This window comes from Thrips palmi, unplaced genomic scaffold (assembly GCF_012932325.1).
Source record: "Thrips palmi isolate BJ-2018 unplaced genomic scaffold, TpBJ-2018v1 HiC_scaffold_11, whole genome shotgun sequence".
Taxonomy (NCBI): domain Eukaryota; kingdom Metazoa; phylum Arthropoda; class Insecta; order Thysanoptera; family Thripidae; genus Thrips; species Thrips palmi.
Genome location: NW_023144622.1, coordinates 9,492,111 through 9,513,281, shown reverse-complemented (window position 1 = coordinate 9,513,281; position 21,171 = coordinate 9,492,111). Strand labels below are relative to the sequence as shown.

General features: G+C 44.3%; 2 protein-coding genes across 3 annotated transcripts; both read right to left on the bottom strand.

Moving 5' to 3' along the window:
• Positions 1 to 350: 350 nt before the first annotated feature.
• LOC117639640 (farnesol dehydrogenase-like) lies at positions 351 to 9,537 on the bottom strand. 2 transcript variants are annotated; one of them, XM_034375507.1, is made up of 7 exons: positions 9,365 to 9,537; positions 6,940 to 7,114; positions 5,948 to 6,077; positions 4,809 to 4,944; positions 1,799 to 1,939; positions 1,626 to 1,716; positions 351 to 460 (listed from the first exon to the last, which is right to left on the bottom strand). In XM_034375507.1, the coding sequence occupies exons 1-6, from the start codon at positions 9,494 to 9,496 to the stop codon at positions 1,675 to 1,677; spliced, it is 756 nt and encodes a 251-aa protein (XP_034231398.1). In that variant the 5' UTR covers positions 9,497 to 9,537; the 3' UTR covers positions 351 to 460; positions 1,626 to 1,674. The 2 variants fall into 2 exon arrangements, 1 of the variants encoding a protein (XP_034231398.1); XR_004587378.1 differs by having other exon boundaries at positions 355 to 460; positions 1,621 to 1,716.
• A 633-nt stretch (positions 9,538 to 10,170) lies between these two features.
• LOC117639623 (juvenile hormone esterase-like) lies at positions 10,171 to 20,888 on the bottom strand. Its single transcript, XM_034375475.1, has 11 exons — positions 20,733 to 20,888; positions 18,889 to 19,187; positions 18,090 to 18,224; positions 17,111 to 17,258; positions 16,268 to 16,453; positions 15,045 to 15,253; positions 13,277 to 13,454; positions 12,463 to 12,671; positions 12,102 to 12,249; positions 11,671 to 11,794; positions 10,171 to 11,393 (listed from the first exon to the last, which is right to left on the bottom strand). Exons 1-11 carry the CDS (start codon positions 20,749 to 20,751, stop codon positions 11,168 to 11,170), a joined length of 1,881 nt encoding a protein of 626 aa, XP_034231366.1. The 5' UTR covers positions 20,752 to 20,888; the 3' UTR covers positions 10,171 to 11,167.
• Between the last annotated feature and the right edge of the window lie 283 nt (positions 20,889 to 21,171).

The window sequence follows — 21,171 nt, the reverse complement described above, 5'->3', positions numbered from 1 at the left end:
ACCTGTACCTGGACCTGTAATTTTTTCGTTCCTAAAAATGGTCCTTACATCCGAAGTTCCTACCACTGGTGAAGAAATCATGGATGAGCCATGGTTGCCACAGGGCTTAAGAAAGACGGCATTGTGTGAGAGAACGGGGCGGTTAGATACCGTTTTTTGGAAGCTTTTCACTTGTCCGGAAGTGTGGCTTTGAATCGTCTCAAAACTAAAACGAAAGGCATATGTCACAGTGTTGGATCTTAAAGTAGGGATTTTTTTTTGTCCGCTTGGATGGCCATCAACGTGACGCTGTGCTGGGCTTACGGCTATTTAGGAGGTACCTTCTTGTATCAGAAAAGAAAAGAACAACATTCAATCAAATAAAAACTGTAAAAAACTAAATATTTATTGATAAAAACGAGGTTTTTTGCAGCTTGGGTCCGAGGTAATAGCGCCTTGTCAATTTGAGCATCCGGTGGACCTGAAATAGACACGAATCACTGATTTAGAAGGCGTAGCCAGTAGAAATTTATTTTGTATTTACAAAGATCACTAATTTGGGATATATTTTTAGACATGCAAATGCGCAAGCCTCTGAAAGTCACTTCGTTTTAGATAACTAACTAAAACTAAAACTAGTTCTAAACAATTTAAAATAGTCTGGCACCGTTGATTTCACGCCAAAGCTTCTTTAACGTAAGTCATGCACTGGTTTGCACCTACGTGAGTTTCTGCATGACGCATGATTCATAACAACGCATGTGCAAAATAATGCATGCCTTACGCTCTAAAAAGTGCATCTGGATTTAGCGTAAAATCAACAGTGCCTGTACGTTTTAAGGTTACTGTAAAGTGAAAAAATGTGAAATATCATTTTCCAAAATAATTGTGGCATCATGTTTGTATTTAGGTTTCAGGCTGCTTACTATAAGATGAACTTAAACCCAAAGTTGAGGCACTCAACTCCCATTATTTTCTGAGTTATTGCAGTTTACGTAACAAATTTAGTCGTTTACTAAAAATTCTCCTTGCGATGAACCAAAAGTTGTCGAGACTTGATTTTTGTTTTACAAGTTCTTTATTGATTTGCCTATCTCGTAGCAAAGCCGGATTTCCAAAATTCCAACATGAAACAGGAATTTTTATCAAAAAACTCAAAAAAATACCAAAATTTTACCAAATTTAAGTAAAAAATTCAAAACGCATTTTCCAAACAGTAATTACAGCTTATCTATGCATATATTGTCAAATCCGGCTTTGCTAGTCTGTTTGCATGTCCATTAAGCCTTAAAATAAAAAGTCACACCTCCGTAAACTTTTTGGTTCATCGCAAGGAGAATTTTTAGTAAACGACTAAAATAACACTAAAACCCTCATAACTTTGGAACTAATGGGAGTTGGGAGTCCAGTCTGTGGCTGTAAAAGTTTTTTATAGTAAGCAACTAAATCACCAAAAACCAAAGCACTGCCACCTATACTTTGGAAGATAGTTTTTTCACCTTACAGTAACCTTAAATTGGATCTTAAATTAAGGTTATTTTGTAAGGTTATATTTTAAATTTGTTTAACTAATTGACTTTTTCAGGTTTGCGCATTAGCATTTAGCGTGTTGATACTATGAAAGCTGCATTTTTTTCTCACCTCACCTTACTGGACGTTCACGGTCTCCTTGTTCCCTAAGAAAGACGTCTGCGTTCAGAGTTTTTCTCCAGTTGGCTGGATTGTGAGCTCGGTGATCTGCAACACAATAGGAATTTAATTCACTGAACGAAATCAAAGACAATAACAACTTATTGTAACGAAGAAGAAGATACGTCACCTCAACTGAAGGGGGGCAGGACAGAGCGTACATGACGGCGTTAGACACGTCTTTCGTGTCGAGTATGCAGTCCGCTGCCATCATGCTCTTTGCGTGTTGCTCCGGCACCATGTCAGTCAGGACGGTTCCAGGGCTGAGACTCTGAAAAAGAAAAGACAATGTCCATTGGTACGTTCCACATTATTAAATTTTGTCACTGTAATCAGTAATTCCAATCCCAATTAAATGCCCCTTTTTTGGCCCGCCCTTCTATTCAAAAAATAGGGGGAGGGCCTATGCATTTGCCTTTGTGTCTGTGTGTTGTTGTTGTTGTTGTTGTTGTTGGCGTCTGTGTACAAGGAAGGAGTTGAGCTAGAGTAACCAGATTTGGAGGGTACTTCAGGAGTACCGTCCAAACAAATAATCCGGTGGTGCAAATCCCGTCCGGGTCGCACAAGGGCTGCTGCAGGTGCATCATGGTTTACATGAGCGGGAGGGGGATTTCCGCCATTATTGGTGCTAGCAGGGCACATAGGGGTATTTTTGGAATCGGGGCGACGAGGCAAGATGAATGGACCTGGTCCCGACCCCATCGGCCGCTTTTACAAGTTGGCCAGATCAGGATCTTCAAAAAAGGGGGTCGACCGACTAAAAAAATTTATTGCAGATTTCGATTGGTCTCAGCAAGACCTTTTCAACGAGGGGTCGGAAAGGGGGTCCAGGAGCCCGACTTCGTCCATTAGTCACATCAGGATCTTCAAAAAGGGGGTCGACCGACTAAAAAAATTTATTGCAGATTTCGATTGGTCTCAGCAAGACCTTTTCAACGAGGGGTCGGAAAGGGGGTCCAGGAGCCCGACTTCGTCCATTAGTCACATCAGGATCTTCAAAAAAAGGGGGTCGACCGACTAAAAAAATTTATTGCAGATTTCGATTGGTCTCAGCAAGACCTTTTCAACGAGGGGTCGGAAAGGGGGTCCAGGAGCCCGACTTCGTCTATTAGTCACATCAGGATCTTCAAAAAAGGGGGTCGACCGACTAAAAAAATTTATTGCAGATTTCGATTGGTCTCAGCAAGACCTTTTCAACGAGGGGTCGGAAAGGGGGTGCAGGAGCCCGACTTCGTCTATTAGTCACATCAGGATCTTCAAAAAAGGGGGTCGACCGACTAAAAAAATTTATTGCAGATTTCGATTGGTCTCAGCAAGACCTCTTCAACGAGGGGTCGGAAGGGGGGTCCAGGAGCCCGCCTTCAAGAGTTATGGGAAAAAGTGCGACGGACTCGTTTTGCGCTCCTGCTGAGCCTCTATTGCAAGGAGTTGCAGTAGCATGGCAAATATGGGTATTTTCGAAATGAGGGTGAAGAGACAAATGAAATGGGCATATTCTAAGGACAGTTGGAGTAAAAAGTGTAAGGACTATTGCATATTGTGAATAGAAGGGCGGGCCTAAGTCACGATGGTACATCGATAACTTTGCTTTACCCGCTCACGGTGTGTGTGATGCGAGCGGGCCGAAGGCCCGGGCCTTCGACTGGCCAAGTTGGGTCTGATGCGAGGGCCGAAGGCCCGAGAAAAGGCCGCCGGCAGGCCAAGCTGGGCCGGCCCCCTGTCGAACCGAGTTGCCGGCGCAGCGAAGCGGAGCTGGCAACTCGGTTCGACGGAAGGGCGGGCCCTAGCTTGTTCTTTTTGCCGTTGTGTGCGTTGCAATAAGACTGCCGGTACGAAAAATGGGGTACGGACATATTACGGACCTTCCGTACTGCTTCTCCGATGCATCTAAGCATGCATACCCAAGTATCTTATGTAAATGAGCACAGAAATCATGCACGAAACCGACCACCGTACACTCTAAATGTCTTACAATGAAATTTGACCTATATAATTCGTATGTTACAGTGAATTCGGCGCAAGCATAATACGAAGCAACATTCCTTCGTAATACGAATCTTTTTAGCTTTTTCGTTGTAAGATACAAAAAAAACCTTCGTAATACGAAGAAAAACCACCTTCGCATTATGCTTGCGCCATTTCCTTCGTAATATGGGAAATTTCTTCGTAAGACATTTAGAGCGCAGGCAACTTATTGACCAGACGTGTTCCGTACTCTTCCCGTAGGTTTCTTTTACCAGTGCAGGGTTCATCAGGGAGACGTACTACGCTTTATTTTTTTTCTTTAAAAGACGTCTGGCTGCTTTTTCTATTTACTTCAAGTTTAAAGTCATCTGCATTGTAAATTTGTGAAGGTTTTTGCGTTCAATGCCTCCCGTTCATTGGAATAACTTTGTATACCATTCATTGAGGGAAACTTTTGTTGTCATTGCAAAGCAAAAGTCGGCTCGATTTGGCCCAGGCGGACCGGTGCAATAGTAAGAATGGCACTAATCTGGGAAAGGGGTCCCCGGAATGCACTCGGGAATTTTTGAGCTGCGAACGCAATCTGCAGTGCGGTTCAAATAGCTCTTTCATTTTTAATATCCTCAATCCGCAAAGAAATTTTCAAAAAATTTGAAAGCATTATACAGCTTTACAGCAATGCCTTGGAACAGATCGTCAGTACCCATCCTGACAGCGCAATGACGTAGGAATGCAGAGGCCTAATCGGTTGGAAAATAACCTTTTTACGGATAGGATAGGGAATGGGACATGGTTCCAGTGTCACTCGTTGTTAACACGCTCTAATATCGAGGGGTCCTATTCAAATGATCTTATCTGGGCGTTCTCCCAAGACAATCTTATCTTAAACGCAGGCGAATTCCACTCAGTTTGATCATTTGGGACGGTTACGAGAGTGAGTGGAATATATTTCTATAGGCAGTATTAGTTTCTTTGATCTATCATGTTCAAGTTTCAGTGAATTCAATCACAAATGATATGGTTTTGTAGCTGTATCAAATGATCAAACTGAGTGAAATTTGCGTGTGTTTAAGATAAGATTCTCTTGGGGAGAACGCCCAGATAAGATCTTTTGAAAAGGACCCCTCGATATACTCAAAAATAAATACAAAAACATAACAAATATGACGCTTTACCGTCACGCGAATTTTGAAACCAGGGATCAGTTGTACGTCAAACCGAAGCGCCTTGCTCATGGCTGTGATGGCATGCTTCGTCGACGTGTAGGCGGAGACCGGCGTTGGGTGGCCCAGCACCATGTGCCCGGTCACACTGTAAACAAACTTGATTGCAGGGATATTGTTTGGCAAACAGAGGCAGGGCAGAGCACTCAACGAATCTGACGTCACATTCGTCAAATAGGAGTAGTTGCCAAAATTCGGAACACTTTTGAAGGCCATAAAACTGCAGGAAAAAGTGGTGGAAAATCGTTTTTTATTTTGCCATCATATTTAGTGATGTCCCACGACTTATGTCTGAACGTGGTCGCTACCGGTGCAATATTCCTGAAAGGCCCCTATCAAAAGTAAAGAGGAAAGACACGGAGCGTTACATTTTCCGTTCAAACAGCACTAGTATTCTCATGCTGTGAATTGAATCGCGCCTTCCGGTGTGAGCACGTGTTTTAAGATTCTTGATCATTTTTGGTCTACAACTTGCCCGGGGAAAAGAATAGCATTTAAAAACCATGGTCAGACAACCTACAAAACAAAATTCTGAGCTCTCTACTAAATTTTTCAGAGTCCCCGTGCCCGTGTGCGTCGTTCGACTGCGGCTATGTCTCAGATGAATCTGACGACAAGGCCGAGAATCGTCAGTAAAGTGCAACGCGAGAAACCGCGATATGTAACGTTCCGCAAAATTCGACCACGGAGGACGTTTACAGATTGCACCTGAATCGAGCTCGTAAAACCGAGTTCAGGAACAAGAATATGATAGACAAAACAATGAAGTTTCCCAATATCTCCTCAGAATCGTTCTACATTACATATTAGCTGAAATATAAGCATCTTAATTTTGGGGCGGGGGACATGCTGGAACGTTATAAAATAACCCTTTAGAGCACTTTATCAACATCCATTGAATAGAAAAAGTGGTAACTTGAGATAGGTAAGAGTCGGCGACGTCGAGCCCAACACATCGCACCAAACCGCATCACAAAATGTTGAACAATATCGTTTTTAGAGCACAGACACAAAAGATATCTTAATTTTGACAACTGCTCATAGCAGTGACGAGAGCAGTCCTTTACGAGGCCGACCGTCTGCCCACCAACCTGTTGACGTTGATGACGTGCCCGTCCCTGATGTTATGCTTCTTCATGCTGCTGATCGCCAGCTTGCAGCCAGCCATGACCGCAGTCACGTTGGTGGCGATGATGGCCTGGATCTGAAGCAAATCCAAATCTACGAAGAAATGTACTTTCAATCCCAACACTCAAAAGTATGTACTGAGAAATTTTTCATTGTGTCATGTTTCTTTGCATTATAAGTTCTTTTTTTTACAATACAAGTCTTGTTTTACGAAACTCTCCTTGAGTTATCAGAAAACACGGTGAAGTTCTCTTACAAAAGTATTTTGAAGTAATTCGCAAAATTTCTTAATTTCTAATATGAAACGTGTAAAGACACTGTACAGTGTGCTTAAGATGTGCAAAAGACACAAGAAATTACTAAAAAGCAATCTCTTTTGTAATGCGAATAAAAGTTTATTTTTTATGAACACAGAAATTCCATTTACTTGAGAATAGTTTTCTTATACAACTGCTTTCAACTATAACTTTAACCTGCTTCCTTGTGACACAAAAGAAAGTCTTCAAAAGTCGCTCGTAGGACAAGCCTTTGTGTGAAGAAATCTTGCAATCATCACCAAAAGTAACATACACTCTAAAGTTGATATGCCCTGAAACTGGGCGCCTTTGTTGCCCACTCCACTATTTACGGAGCCAAATGTCGCCCAGTTTCTGGGCACCAATGTCGCCTAGTCTCGGGGTGGACAAAACATTGAGGAACCTATAGCTCTGCAGCAGCAGCTAGCGCCTAAGGTGCCTAGAATCTGGGCGCCTTATGGTCGCCCAGGAACTAGGCACCTATGCATGCTCTACCAAGGGAGAGGGCCAGTTGCTGTATGATTGGTACACCCCGAGACTGGTCGACAAAGTGCTCAGGAACTGAGCGACATTTGGCTTGGCACCCTAAGAAGTGGGGTGGGCGACAAAGGCGCCCAGTTTCAGGGCATGCCAATTTAGAGTGCAGAGGAAAACTTTACCTTGAATCGGGTGGTGCGCGAGGATGGCGGCGTTGTTGACAACGACAGACACGCCACCCAGGTTGTCCTCCACCCACTGGAAGACCCGCCCGACCTCCTCCACGCTGGACAGGTCGGCCTGCACCACCTCCAGGCGGCCCTTGGCCCCAGACGCGCGCAGCGACGCCGCCAAGCCCTGACGATTTTAAAAAGATACACTGAGAAAACCTTACTAACTATTTCAGGCGTTACAGAGCAAAGAAGTTTGTTAGAACAAAGTATTTTGAGCATACATAAGCTCACAAAGAAAATACTTCGTAATTTACGAACTATTTCTTCGTATAACAAAGTAAGTTAGTTTTTACGTATGTATGCTCAAAATACTTCGTAGGTTTTAAGGGTGTGTTGACGAACATTTTCTTTGCCAAAAATATCAAAATTAGCCTAGATATTTCTATAAGAAAGTGATGGTAACGCTTCAGAAAGCTTTAACACACAAGTAAAGCAAAGGCACAAAAACTGCGCCCGTGCGAGGTCACAAAATGTGTTTCACGTTCACTGTAGAAAAAAGGGACATTTTTACCGCTAAATTATTATTGCCGGAACTTTCCATAATTTGAGACGCAGGATTTGCCGTGATTATCCGTTGTTTGAAAGCCAGAGATTTCTGTAGGACGTTGAAAGTGCATAAGCACCGGGCAGTGAAGGGGAGATGGCAAGGGCTATCACTGTACAGTAGTCGGAGTGCCACCTCAGCTATCGGAGCGATTACTGAGATCGTAATATGATGATACTGATCCTGAGTTACTGAGAACCCTTCGCTGTTATAATACTAAGGTTTTTGTTGTATTACGAAGAAAAGCTCAGAGAGAGAGAGAGAGAGAGAGAGAGAGAGAGAGAGAGAGAGAGAGAGAGAGAGAGAGAGAGAGAGAGAGAGATACTTCTTGTTGGGTATGGGTCTCGGAGCCGTATGGCTCAAGTCAGGCATGTTCAAGCTCAAATAGGATCTTGGGAGCGCAGGTGCACTGTTATTCCACTTGCGATACAGACCGCACTTTCTGCGTAGTACAAATTTTATCGCACTTTTCTGTGATGATCATTGCTAAAAAGTGTGATGAGCTATAGTATCGCAGAATTTCGCCATGATCATTGCAAAAAACTGTAATGATTGCAGATTTTGTGTTGTCATCATCGCAGTTTTTTCCTATAATTTCGACTTTCATTGCAGAAAGTTGCGATGTTCATTGCAGAATTTTGTGCGATACAGAAGTCATTGCATCTCAGGAGCAATGATTCGTGGGAATCGCATGTTGGATATCATCGCACGTTTTTGTGTTGAAAGTATCGCAACTTGGATAACAGTGTGGCAGTGTATCGCAGCTTCTTCGGGTGCTGGCTGAAAGATACTAAGATGGCCTGGCCGATTTGACGGTGAGTAGTCCTCGGTTACAGCACCAGTGGCGTCGGCAGACAATGGCGGATGCCTTATCTCAGATCAGTATCTCCTGAGACCCCTCACCTCAGTAGGTCGAGTTGTGTTTACTTCCGTACGCCGCGGTGCGCTGTTGAAACCTAGACCTTGCACCCACTGCGGAAAACTTAAACGCTACCTTGTTTTGTTTTTTTAACGAATGGGACGTGCAAAGGCAGCCTTCAGTGCATACATGCGTCAATCCGCTTTGAATGCTGAATACTACCAAGCCTTCGCCTGAAATCTTCATTAGCTGTCACTTTATGGCGCTTCGGCCACCTGCAATGCTAAATTTTGTCAGGCTGGCAAGACTGTGGTCCTAAATGGGTTGCACACTTAAACTCTTCTGTGGCGAATTCTGACCCCTTAAGAAAACGGTATTGTTGTACACCAGAAGACATAATGGTGAGATAGTCCCGACCCCCAACACAATGTGTGGTAAGTCCCTTCCTGGATCATTTCAGGGCCAGGCTTGCCAATTTTCGACATTTTTTTAAAACGGCTTGCTAGGTTTGTGGCAAGCACTTGCCACCGGCTTTGCGGTGCACGCGTCTGCGTGCCAATTCAAGCATACATGCAGCTGTGTCGACATGCATCTGTAGAAGTGTACTTATGCATACTCAGCTGTGTACACACTTACAGATGCAAAACTATCCCAGTACTCAAAAAATCTCGTAAAGTAAAAATTCTCTATATTCTGGTGAAAATTCTGTATATTGTGATAAAAATTCTCAATACTACGGTGAAAATTCTGTATGACGGTGAAAATTCTGTATGATACGGTGAAAATCATAGCTTTGAGCACTACCTTATGGATATTTGGAAGCATGTCGATTGTATTATGGAGAAAATCTTCTCCATAATATGGTGGTGAAGCCTTTCACCGCAAGACAATAAGACATTTAGTGTTTGGGGGTACTGTTTTGCCGTCTAGATTGGCATCGACGCTCGCAGGGACTGCGACGTCCTGCTCACCTCGAGTCGGTCCTTCCTCCTTGCGACGCCCACGACGACCATGCCCGCGTTGACCAGGTCCTTGGCAACGTTGGCGCCGATGCCGGAGCTGGCGCCGGTAACGACGGCGACGCGACCCACGAACCGGTCCATGGCGATCGGGAGACTGACTGCGTGCCTGTACCACGACTGCCAACGCTCGAGTCGTGTCACGTCTGAGGGGGGCGGACTTACGTCACGGCGGTGCCGCTATCTTCACGGCCGAGACTCGTTTCAAGGTCTCTTCGCACTGGGGACGGCCGTGGCCGTGGGGGCAAGATTGTCCCGCTAACTTTAAAAACGTCTGGTAACGACAGAAAAAAATGCAGGCGCTGTGGAATTGCTTTGTTGACTGAGCGGTAGCGCAGTGGGGTTGAAAAACTTTTTCTGTCTGTGTCCGTCTGTCCGTGTGTGTACACTATCCCTCCTGAACGGCTCGGCTGATCTGGCTTCTGGCTGAGATTTTGCAGGGTCATTAGGTATGTCCTTGGCTCGCCTGACACCAATATTCAGCTTTCTATTTCTTCGTTGATGCAGAAAGGATAAGTGTTTAGGCATGTGCAGCGTAACTGGTCACAGTTGTGAAAAATTTTAATAGATGCATATGCTTAACATGTACACATTAAATATACACGTCAAGATTTATGAATCAAAATTTAAATTAAATAAAGAATACTGATAAAATACACACATACACATTCACATACTACAGAACTTAAAAAGAAATTACCACATACATTTAAAATGTGAATGATGATGAACTTCGTTCTCATTGTCTTAGGAAGGAATTTTGCATTTTACGAAGGAAACGGCGCAAGCATAACGTAGGTGGCTCTTCTCCGTATTACGAAGGTCTTTCATCTTTCTTTGCATCTTACAATGAAAAAGCTAAAAAGATTCGCGTTTCGAAGAAATATTGCTTCGTATTATGCTTGCGCCGAATTCACTGCAACATACTTATAGGTCAAATTTCATTGCGACATTTAGAGTGCAGTGAAATTCTTCACAAGTGCAAGGTTAATTGTTCGTATTGCAACAATTTTAGCGCATTGTTTAACAATGCACCTGCACCTTCGTCCTGGCCATTCACTTTAACAACATTACTCTCTGTACACGATAAAAACGGAACCTGGTTTTGCCAGGAACTCCCTGGAAGTCGCCTATGTCTCTACCACAGGCTTCCCGGGAAAACCAGGTACCTGGTTTTCCGGTATACCATTTAACCGTGTAGGTTGACAAACGAACAATTTTCGTATCACTTCATAAATAGTTTCAAAGTGCTTCGTACGGGTTTTAAGCGTGCACTGTAAGTAGGCGAGCCATGGTAACTTTGTATGCCGAAAATCTTGACTTTCCAGAACGAGGTAATCACTCAGAAAAGCTTGCAAAGAAAAGTACTTTGCAGTACAAAGTATTCGCCGCCATTGTATTACAAACTCCATTGCGAACTTTTTTCTTTGCATTGCAAAGAAATAGTTCGCAAGTTGCGAAGAAAAAAGTTTGCAACGTTGCGAAGCATTGGTTTTTTAACGTTGCAAAGCATTTTCTTTGCAAGTTGCAAAGAAATACTTCGCAATGCAAAGAAGATCCCAAGGGAAAAAATCCCTAACGTCCCTAACTAAAGGGATATTTCGCGGCCCCTTGGTATAGGGACGGTCCCCATGGAAGGGCCAGCCCCTATGGATAGTTCGTAAGAGAGTTTGCAATACAATGCTGGAGAATACTTTGCAAGGTTTTTGGAGTGATATCATTATGTAGTAATGTCCTGGAAACGGCTGTGGTGGCTCACAGGCCGCGAACTCGGCCCGGGGCTCGCACGGGCGCTGGAGTTGTCATTCTGTATTTGTGGTACAGATCCCGCCAGAACTGAATCATCGGACCGCTGAAGCTCTCCTTGCGAAGGAAGAACGCATCCGTCTTCATTTCGAGGAACGTGACCTCGTTCTCGAAGGAGGTGTTGGGAGGCCAGTCCGTAGTCAGGACGACCGGGTCGGTTTGCGGGACGGGCTTGCTGCGGGCATACAAACACACACTGTTAAGATGGGCTCACTTTGCGGTGCACAAATGTCTGCTTTTTCCAGGGACGAAAGTCTGAGACGTTTGAACATGATGTCCCATTCCTTTCAATGTTGACCTACGTTCAAAAGATGTTGACCAACGTTCAAGAGATGTTGACCTACGTTCAAAAGATGTTGACCTACGTTCAAGAGATGTTGGCCTACGTTCAAAAGATGTTGACCTACGTTCAAAAGAATGTAAAGCTGTCCATGCAGACGCTTGGTACTCACCCATACTTGATGAAGTTGGTCCACAGCGCGGCCACTCTCTGCAATGCAAGGTCAGCATCCGGTTTGGGATCCAAGTCGATAAGTCGTGTTAGGTAGTATCCGAGGTCGTCAGTGTGTGTCGCCACTGTAAAAAATGTGTCAGTGTTTGCGTGGTTCGACATAACGGCACACCCTGTAATTCTACGAATGAGACGTGTCATATTCGTTAAAATAAGATTTTTGTGACTTTCGTTTTGAATATGATGTCTCACATCAATCAATGATTGTTGATCCAAGTACCAATGAACGTGACATCCCGATTAATCGGTCGTGCCACGTTCAAACGAATGAGACATCTTACTCGAACATGAAAAAATAATAACATTTTAACGAAAATAACGTAACATTCGCGACGCAACAGTGTAAATAAAGCTGGCCTCTGACGTTCTTACCATCCTTAGTGTCACTCGGGCCGGCCAGGGGCTGGTTCACGTCCGTTCTGACACTGAATTTGAAGAGGTAAGTATCCGCTTTGTTTTCTTTGGCCCTGAACATCGCCAGACGATGCGTATCCGTAGTTTGCCAGATGTTGTCAAAGTACTGTGAATTGAAGACCAATTTAAAGGTCAATAAAATAGGACTCGATCAAAGTTCATAACGAATAGGAGAATGGAAGAAATCCTCACCCAAATTTGGGTGATGAAATGATCCTCACCCTAATTTGAGCAATAAGGAATTCCTCATCCAAAATTTTAGTTCTTATTATGACTCTTCCATTCTCTGTGTTACCAGTGTTTCATTTTGAGCACTTACCGTCTTCAGAGTGCATCCCAGATCACAGCTTGCGGTCACGTGGTCGCGTACACCCTTCTTCACTTCCTCCAGAATCGTATTGTAGTCAACTGTTGACTCCGGCAGGCCCAGAATTTTCCGTGTGTCTTGGTTAGGCAGGAGGTCTTTAGGGACGTGACGGGCTATGTTCTCGACCAACTCCTCGTCTATGGTTGCTTCTGACCGCGGGTCTAAAGAAGAAAAAATCTTTGTTAACACTGCGGATCTTCCCAGTGACAGACTCCAGAAACACAGAACATAATCAATGAAGTCCATATTCGGAACAAATGAATGATGCAGATGGAAATTGGACTTCAATTTCAAAGAAATAACGTCTACATTTTCAAAAGTGGAAGGTTGGAGGTCACTCATATGGTTTCTATGATTTAAATCTTTACGTAAGATTAGACTGCGGAAGCATGTTCACTTAGTTCTCTAAGGAGAGGACAATTCAAGAGGAGCTGAGGTCTGCATTTATATTGATCTAGTAGATTTTTTTGGGAGTTACCTCTTTTTTCCAACTAGAGTTTAAAACGGAGGTGTTCAGTTGACTCTTTTACATATGATAAATAAAAATGCAGGTTGAGCTATATCATATTTTTTCAACGAAGTCATGTGGACTTCGGATATATCCATTTTACTGTGAAATTTGGACCATAAAGGGGTCAGGTTAAGGTATATACTTTACCCAGCATATTGTTGCTAGTGACACCTGAGCTACAGGGGCTAATGATTTTGTTTTACAGGTCCAAACTACAAGCAAATTGGCTGAGTACTGCGGATGCACTTTACTCACTGTTTTGGTAGTAGTAGGGGAGCCACTCCGCGTTGGTGTTGCCAATCAGCATCGGAATGGCAGGCATCTCTGGATCCAAGAAGTAGCTCTCTTTGTCCTTGGTAACGAGCAGTGGCTCGCCTCCGGGCACTGGCTTGCGCCTCTCGGGGGTGGGGACGACCGGGACTTCTGGCTGTGACTGTAACAGGCAAGCGTATTGAAAACTGCGTTCTTTTGAGTCTAATTCTAAGCGTGTAGCCCTATTTAGGGTCGAACTAGCCTGGATGCTATTAAAATTCTTTTTAATACGGTCATTAAATAACACCTTTTAAAGGCCTAGAACTTTTATTTTAGGCACACTGCCAATCCAAGTGTGAGACAATCTCACACTTGTAGGTAGGTGTGGGACAATTTGTCTCACGCTTACATGTGAGCCACGCTTGTCTCACGCTTGCAAGTGTGAGACAACGTGGGACCCGTGGCATTTAACCACAGAGCTAGCATAGGCAGCAAGTGTGGGACAAACCGTGTCTCACACTTGCAAGTGTGAGACGTGGCTCACACTGGTAACCGTGAGACAAACTGTCCCACACTTACAAGTGTGAGACTGTCTCACACTTGGATTGGCAATGCAATGTTTGTTAATACTAGAGGATGAAATAAGTTTCACCCTAAAAACACCTTTCAGCGTATAACTCGCATCCATAGGCACTAGACTTCAAGGTCGTGGAAGGCAGGGCGGTATTGGGAAAGATAGCACTTGAGAAAGATTGGCGCAAACTGCGGAATCACAGCACTATCTCACGAGCTTCGTCGCACTAATAGGTTCCTAGATGTGTCGTCGTTTTGTCATGATTCCAACTAAAATTGTATCGAGCTCACACAGTGCCACTTAAGATGGATGGTTTCAAGTCAGCCCACTGGTACCTCGCAGGAGTAATAGTGTGCATTCAGGCACACGCTTCGCTTAGGAACAGTGCGCATGTACATTGGTATTTCTGAAGTGATAATTTTCATGCAGTGATAAAAAGATGGATATTACTCCTTCAAATTACCGCACCTGTGGCAGCAATGAAGAACAAATGCAATAAAATTTCTACGTTTGGGCCGCTTTTGACCCAATTCTCACATTTTAGGTGTGATTGTGTGATAGCAGAGTGCAATTTGAATGCGATAGCGTTTTGATAGCACTAACACTGCAATAAAAATGTTAAAGATTCTGAAGTGAGTTTATGATTACACTTGGAATGACAGCGCATCCAAGCTCATTGAAGAGGGCACAGGCGGGCTCCACACTAAATGTTATGTACAATTTTGTATAAGACATCACTGAAAATAGAAAGGTCTGACTTTTGCCCCTTTAGCGGTCTTACTGAAATGTACGACCGAAAAAGGGTCATACTGAAATGTAAGACCGAAAATAGGTCATACTTTATAGTGTATTACGGTTAAAGGCTGATATATCCCCAAGCTAAACAATAGCCAGTCTCGCTGATGTCTGACCTTTTATTGGTCTTACATTAAAGTATGACCGTTTTTCGGTCATACTTTTTGTATCACCGAAAATCGGTCAGATGTCTCACCCTTCCAGTTTCAGTGATTGCAGTTTTTTTGTTCTGGTGAACTTTTCGGACAAGTCTTCCACACAAAAAACTGCACATATCTCCTCAGAGTTGTAAACAATCGCGTACAAATTATGTAAAGTTCATCTGCACAACAAACTGTGACGTCTCGTACAAAATTTGTACAAAAACATTAAGATTTCAGTTTGTAATAGCATTTGTCTCACCTGCATGGCGCTGTTGATGGCCAGCATGGCGTTGACGTGCAGCTCCTCGATGGTGGCGTTCATCAGGTACTGCTCCGCCTCGTTGAAGTCCGTGACCGTCTTGTGGGCGATGTTGGACGCCACCTGGAGGGCCGTGGGTATGTGCGTCTCGGTGTAGGCCCAGTTGTGGTACGGGGTGCCGCTCATGAGGGTGGCCCCGTGGATGCGACCTGCGAGGTTCGCGCGATGTTATGGCACATTCCATAGGAACGTTGCATCACTGGTAGAACTCAAGCGTAGTTTTACGCCTTCAAGCGTAGTAGAACAACGCTCGGCTTCAAGCATAGTCCTCCATTTTGCCCCTCTCCCGTCTATCTAAATGCATGGGAGAATTTCTTCTCTACGCTTGACGCCAAGCGTAAAGTCTTCAAGCGTAGTTGTATGCTTGAATCAAGCATACAACTACGCTTCAGTTTTACCGGTGATCTCGTTCAAAATAATGTGATAAAATGCCACGGTCATGGATAGTTTATGAATTGTGTCACGCTTGTCTTCTTGATGAATGATAGACCGTCAAGTAGCCTGGTTTCTTTTCTCCTGTACATGAGCGACGCAAGTGCGTGTGTGCCTCCTGCCGTGTTTAGGGTCCTCGATAGCCTTGCTATCAGAAGAAACGCTCAGTTGGTCTTCGCTGAGATTCAAAACTGTCTCATGGGCGTGACTATCAGTTTTGTGCCTCCACTCCAAATGTTGCAGCAGCCGCTGGCAACTCCCCTTTCCGGGCTGCGAAACCAGGCTCGGAAGTGGAGCGGCTCCGTTTTCTAACTTCTAAATGAATTAAGCTAATAGAAGCTATTTGATTGCCACTTAACGAGTACATCAGGGCATCGTAAAATTTCACGTAGATTACGATTCTGTCCTTACATTTGCAACAAGACTGAGAATTGTGGAAATAATCACGGATTATGTTCAAATTGCGGCGTCGGCTCGCCCGTATCAGCTCGTCTCATATTTGCAATGTTAATGTAAACAAACTACAGCAGCTAGAAGGAAAAGGTCACTTGCAATCGTAAGATCGCACTTTTCCCTTGGTATTTTCACAATTGCAAAGCTCGAACGCCGGCTAAAACAATTATTTCAACAGAAACAAAACCTGTTCCGGAATTGAGGTTATGTCGGCTCAAATCATTGTCTGTTGTTTCTCTACTGAATTGTTTCTGTACTCCGCGTATGCACTCACGCACCTTTCATCTCCGGCAGTCTGGTAAGCCAGCCCGCCATCGCGCCGCCGGCAGACTGCCCGCCTATCGTCACCCTGTTGGGATCGCCGCCGAAGGCGGCAATGTTGTTGTGGATCCACTGTAGGGCCGCCACGTTGTCCTTGAGCGCGCAGTTGCCAGGGATTTCTTCCGTGTCAAGACTGAGGAAACCTGAGAGAAAGGAGGCGGTTTTAGCGGGTCTGCTTCCAACCAATTCTGTTGGAAATGCTAAGTGCGCTTCACACAGGGCGTCCAAGTCTACACTGGTAAAACTAAAGCGTAGTGTTACCCTCTGTTTTCAAGCATAGTCAGTTTACGCTTGAAATCAAGCGTAACAGGCTCATCCACCAATATTCTCCCTATCTAAATGCATGGGGAAATTTCTAGTCTATGCTTCATTTCAAGCGTAACGTCTTCAAGCGTAACATTATGCTTGACTCAAGCATAGAGTTACGCTTTAGTTTTACCAGTGTACACTCAAATTTTTGTGAGCTTGGCAGTAGCGTGCGAAGAAATTTGTGCAAACATAATACAAACAATTATTTTATGTTTTGAATTGTTTTTGACCTTTTATCGAGAATAGTCATATTACGAAGAGAAAATAGCTCACTTTGTTTGCAGAATATTCTTCTAATTGCAAGGCAATGGTGTTAGTTTTTTTTAAATTCAAGAAGTCCCTTTGTTGGGTGCAGGACTTGAACCGATAAAGTTGACCCCACTAGTGGATTCCTCGTTCGGATATCAATCCACTGGTGGGGTCACAGGTTCGGTTCTAGTCCCATGTAGCGACTCTGGAGCTCAACTTCCGTCCACTGTGCAGTGTCGTACCGAGAGCGCCGAGCCTGTACTGGACGGTCACCACGACGACGCCGTGTGGCAGCAGATAGTCCGGCCCGTAGCGCGTGACGGACGGAGCCCCGAACTGGAAGCCGCCTCCGTGGACGAACACGTACACGGGCTGCTTCTCCGACTTGTCCTGACAGAGCCATAAACTATTAGTACGACAACCCGATCGCATAGTGTGCACTGAGAATCCAAACGCTATGAATATAGCGTCAATTGGTGCAATGCAAAAGCATTGCACATGAAGTGCAATGCCTCCCCATTCCCATGCATTAGCATAGGGCGGTTTCGGGATGCATTGCACGTAAGGTGCAATATGGCTGTGGCATTGCACGTATGGTGCGATATGTCAACTGCATTGCACCATACGTGCTATACTCATAGCGTTTGGAATCTCAGTGTGTGTTCCAACTATATACTCAAAAACGTCTGGGCTTCGTATTCACTGGCAAAAAGGTACGGAAAATTCTGTGAATTTTTTGCCAGGATTCTCCGTAGCCCTCTTGTCAATATCCTCCGTAGGATCTTACATTACTCTCCGTAGGACCTGGAAGACTGTATCGTCTTACGAAGAACACTGTGAGGTCCAACGGGGAATACTGTAAGATTCTACGGAGGATATTGGCAAGGGGGCTTCGGAGAATTACCACAAGCTGTTTACAGAATTTTCGTACCTTTTTGCCACAGTGTCGTAACTACGAGGAAAATGAAACATCGCAAAACTTTGTTGTCAGCTGGGTTATGAATACGGTTGTCCTAATATGAGGACTACTCGGTTACCCTCGGATTACGTCCGATTTTTTTTTTTCAAGATTACACTTGGATCAACCTGGTTTACCGCCGGATTCCGCCTCGAAATTTTTGGTCATCCGGTTTACGGATTACCAATTTGCTGTCATCCGGATTATCCGAGCCGCGACCCCCCGCCTTTGAGTCACTGTGCGGTCACGCCTTGAGTGCTTACCAGGTTAGTGGTGAACACGTTCAAGAAGAGACAGTCCTCGCTTCCCCGCAGGTCGCCGTCCTGGCCCTGTGCGCACCAGGATCCTGCCTCCTTGGCCGATCGCACGCCTGTCCAGCCCGGGTGCGGCCTCGGAGCCTGCACAAGAGTCATTATCAAGTGGATGTCCTTCAGCAAGTTAATGAAGCGTCATTTGGGGCAATTTTGAGACACGGGGTTAAAATGGTCCCTGTCTCTGAACAAGGTTTTACATTTCAAAACTCGTGCCGTGCAAAATGTGATTTTTGAAAGTGACCATCACATTTACTCGCATTTACAGCCACACACTGAAAAAAGTCTTCAGAACTTTACGACAAAGTTCGCAAAGAATACTTCTTCAATCTTTGTAATACCTCTGAAGAGTCAAAATACGAACTTCTCGTAAAACACTAAATGCTAATTGCACTGCAAACCTAACTAAAGTACACACTTACAAACGCATGCTTGACGCCGTATAACTGCATGCGTCAAGCATACGTTTGTAAGTGTGCACTAACAAGCATGCATTTGTAAGTGTATACTTGCGAGCATGCATGTGTACTTAGTAGACAGTTAGGTTTGTAGCGTGTTCCTGACATTCTTTGAAAATGGTTAAAAACAGCCAAACAGCTTTCAAGCTATTCAAGTTTCTCGTAAAACAACGAATTAATCTTCGCTACATTTGTCGTAAAGCGACTTTCCTCATTTAAAAAAATTACATTTGTTACTCTAAAACCACCCAAACTGACCCTGGAGATAATAGTCGAAAGGTGCGTCTACTAACCTTGAACCTGAGCGGACCCACGGGGGGCTGGGCGAAGGGCACGCCCCAGAAAGCGGCGTATTCCACACGATTGGCGCCTTTTCCTCGAGTCCACTTGTTGACCCCTTCGAGAAGCCCCTGCTGCACGCGCACCACGGGCCCTTCGGGTGTAGGGGCGGGGCTCGTTGGTACCGGCACGGGAGGGGGGGAAGCAGTTGCAGGGCCGGGGCCATTGCTCGGGCAGTTCGTTCCCCTCGTCGTGTAGTAGACAATAAGTCCCACGGCTACCAACGCGACAACCACTCCCAGGCCTCCAAAAACTGTGAACGAAGGGTGAGGAAAATATCAAGATAAAATTGTCAATTGATCACACTGTTGGAAAAAATGTTGTAAATTAACAACATTTTTTCTGCCAATTTTTTCTAACACGTCTAGTTATATTACAAACATGTTGTAGCACTGTGCTGTTTTCTGATGAATCGATTGTTGTAAAACAACACATCCATCGAGTCTTACATTTTGACTTGGCCACATTTGTGTTTGCCTAATCGTTTTGTAATTTAACAAGATCCATGTTATATGATATCAATGTTTGTTTTTGGATTGGGTCGTGTTTATAAACAGAAAATCTGTTAATTGACAACAAACTGATTTTAACCACGATTATATTATTGTTTTCAGACAAGATAGTTGTAATAAAACAAAATAATTGTCTTTTGTATGGATATCCTGTTCAGACATCAAAAAGACAAAGTAATATAACAACATCCGTGAAGGATATTGTGTTGTAATATTACAGTGGATTTTTAACAGTGCATGTAGAAATTGAAAAGTACATTGCAAATGACAAAAAGTCAGGTTCAATGGACTAAATACGTGATACAGTGAACAAAATAGTGCAAAGCCAAAGAGAAAATAGTGTATATTGGGTTTGCACGAAAATCTTTTTGGCAAGAGATAAAAAGTCAATACGAGACTTAGAGTGCATCGAAACGAATGTGACACAATGATCAAACGAATGTAACATTTTGTCACATTCGTTTCAACGTGATGTCACGTTCCAGGAACGAGAGTGTAGAAATTCAAACCCATCGCATTTAGATAGCGAGAATCTTGGTGGAAGAGGCTTTCAGGTGTACGCGAGTACTCTTTAAAACATAGGGGAATACTACGCCCAAGTTTTACCTGGGCACACTGCAAAAAAGAGTGATCCTGGTCAAAAAGTTTATCGCTATGCTGAGTCACAGAGTGCTCAATACGCTGAGGACAATGTACACTTGGCCAAACACCGAGGGGACAGTCACTCGCAAAATCCTGGGTCCACTGGAGCGTCTTACATCCATTGAAGTCGGAAATCTTCCCCCCCAAAAAGCAAAACACGTGCAAAACTCGGCCATAGAATTCGGTAGAATCCGACGAAATATCGTCCTTTGAGGTATCTTGCATACCGAAATATAAAGCGTGATAGCCACCTCGCTAAGCACGGTGTTCCACACTGATAATTCAGACCACCCCGTTCTAAATTTTCAACCCACCCGATTCTTAAGTTTCATACCACCGAAACGGTCTGAAATTACAGATTAACTTATGCCTAATTTTGTCCGAAATTTCAGAATTTCTTTTAACAGTGTCTTCAAATATCTTGGGGGTCTCAATGCATACACTTCCTTCACAGATGCGCGAAAATGCACAAAGTTGTGTTTTGGGAAACAAAATTATCAAGTTAGTTTTTTTTCTGGGCGTCGATCAGGGGCGTGTGCAGAACGTTTTACGGGGGGGGGGGCTATTGCCTAACTTGCAGGGGCGCGTATCTCAAATTGCCTACCCTCCAGGCAATTCGACTTCCTGAGAAAAGACTTCCTCACCTTTGCTTCGTGCGCTCATGGCGGAGGCGTGGTGTTCGACTGAGCAGCGCCAACCTTCTCTCGTCACTGTGGCACGCACTTATAAGAAGCAAACATTGCCCGGCCTGGGACACTCGAAGCGATAAGAGATGTCCCAATCGATTTTCTGCCTGGTCGACCTTACTTGCAATTTTTTTTTGGTTCAGCCTGAACATCAAGGCCACAGAGATGCACTGGTACACAAAGCCTTACCAGGACTGTTCCGAACAAACTGAGAAAGTGGGTAAAGATCTGTGGGCGGGTGGGAAGGATCCTGAAACCCGACGCTGAAGGGCTCAAGGCGCGCCTCACACTGCAAAGCCAAGTGTAGGACAATTCGACGCTTGTTGGCGTAGACCACTTTGGCCCACCCTTTCGAGTGTCGACCTGTTGTGTCGAACGCTTTGACGTCAACCGCGCA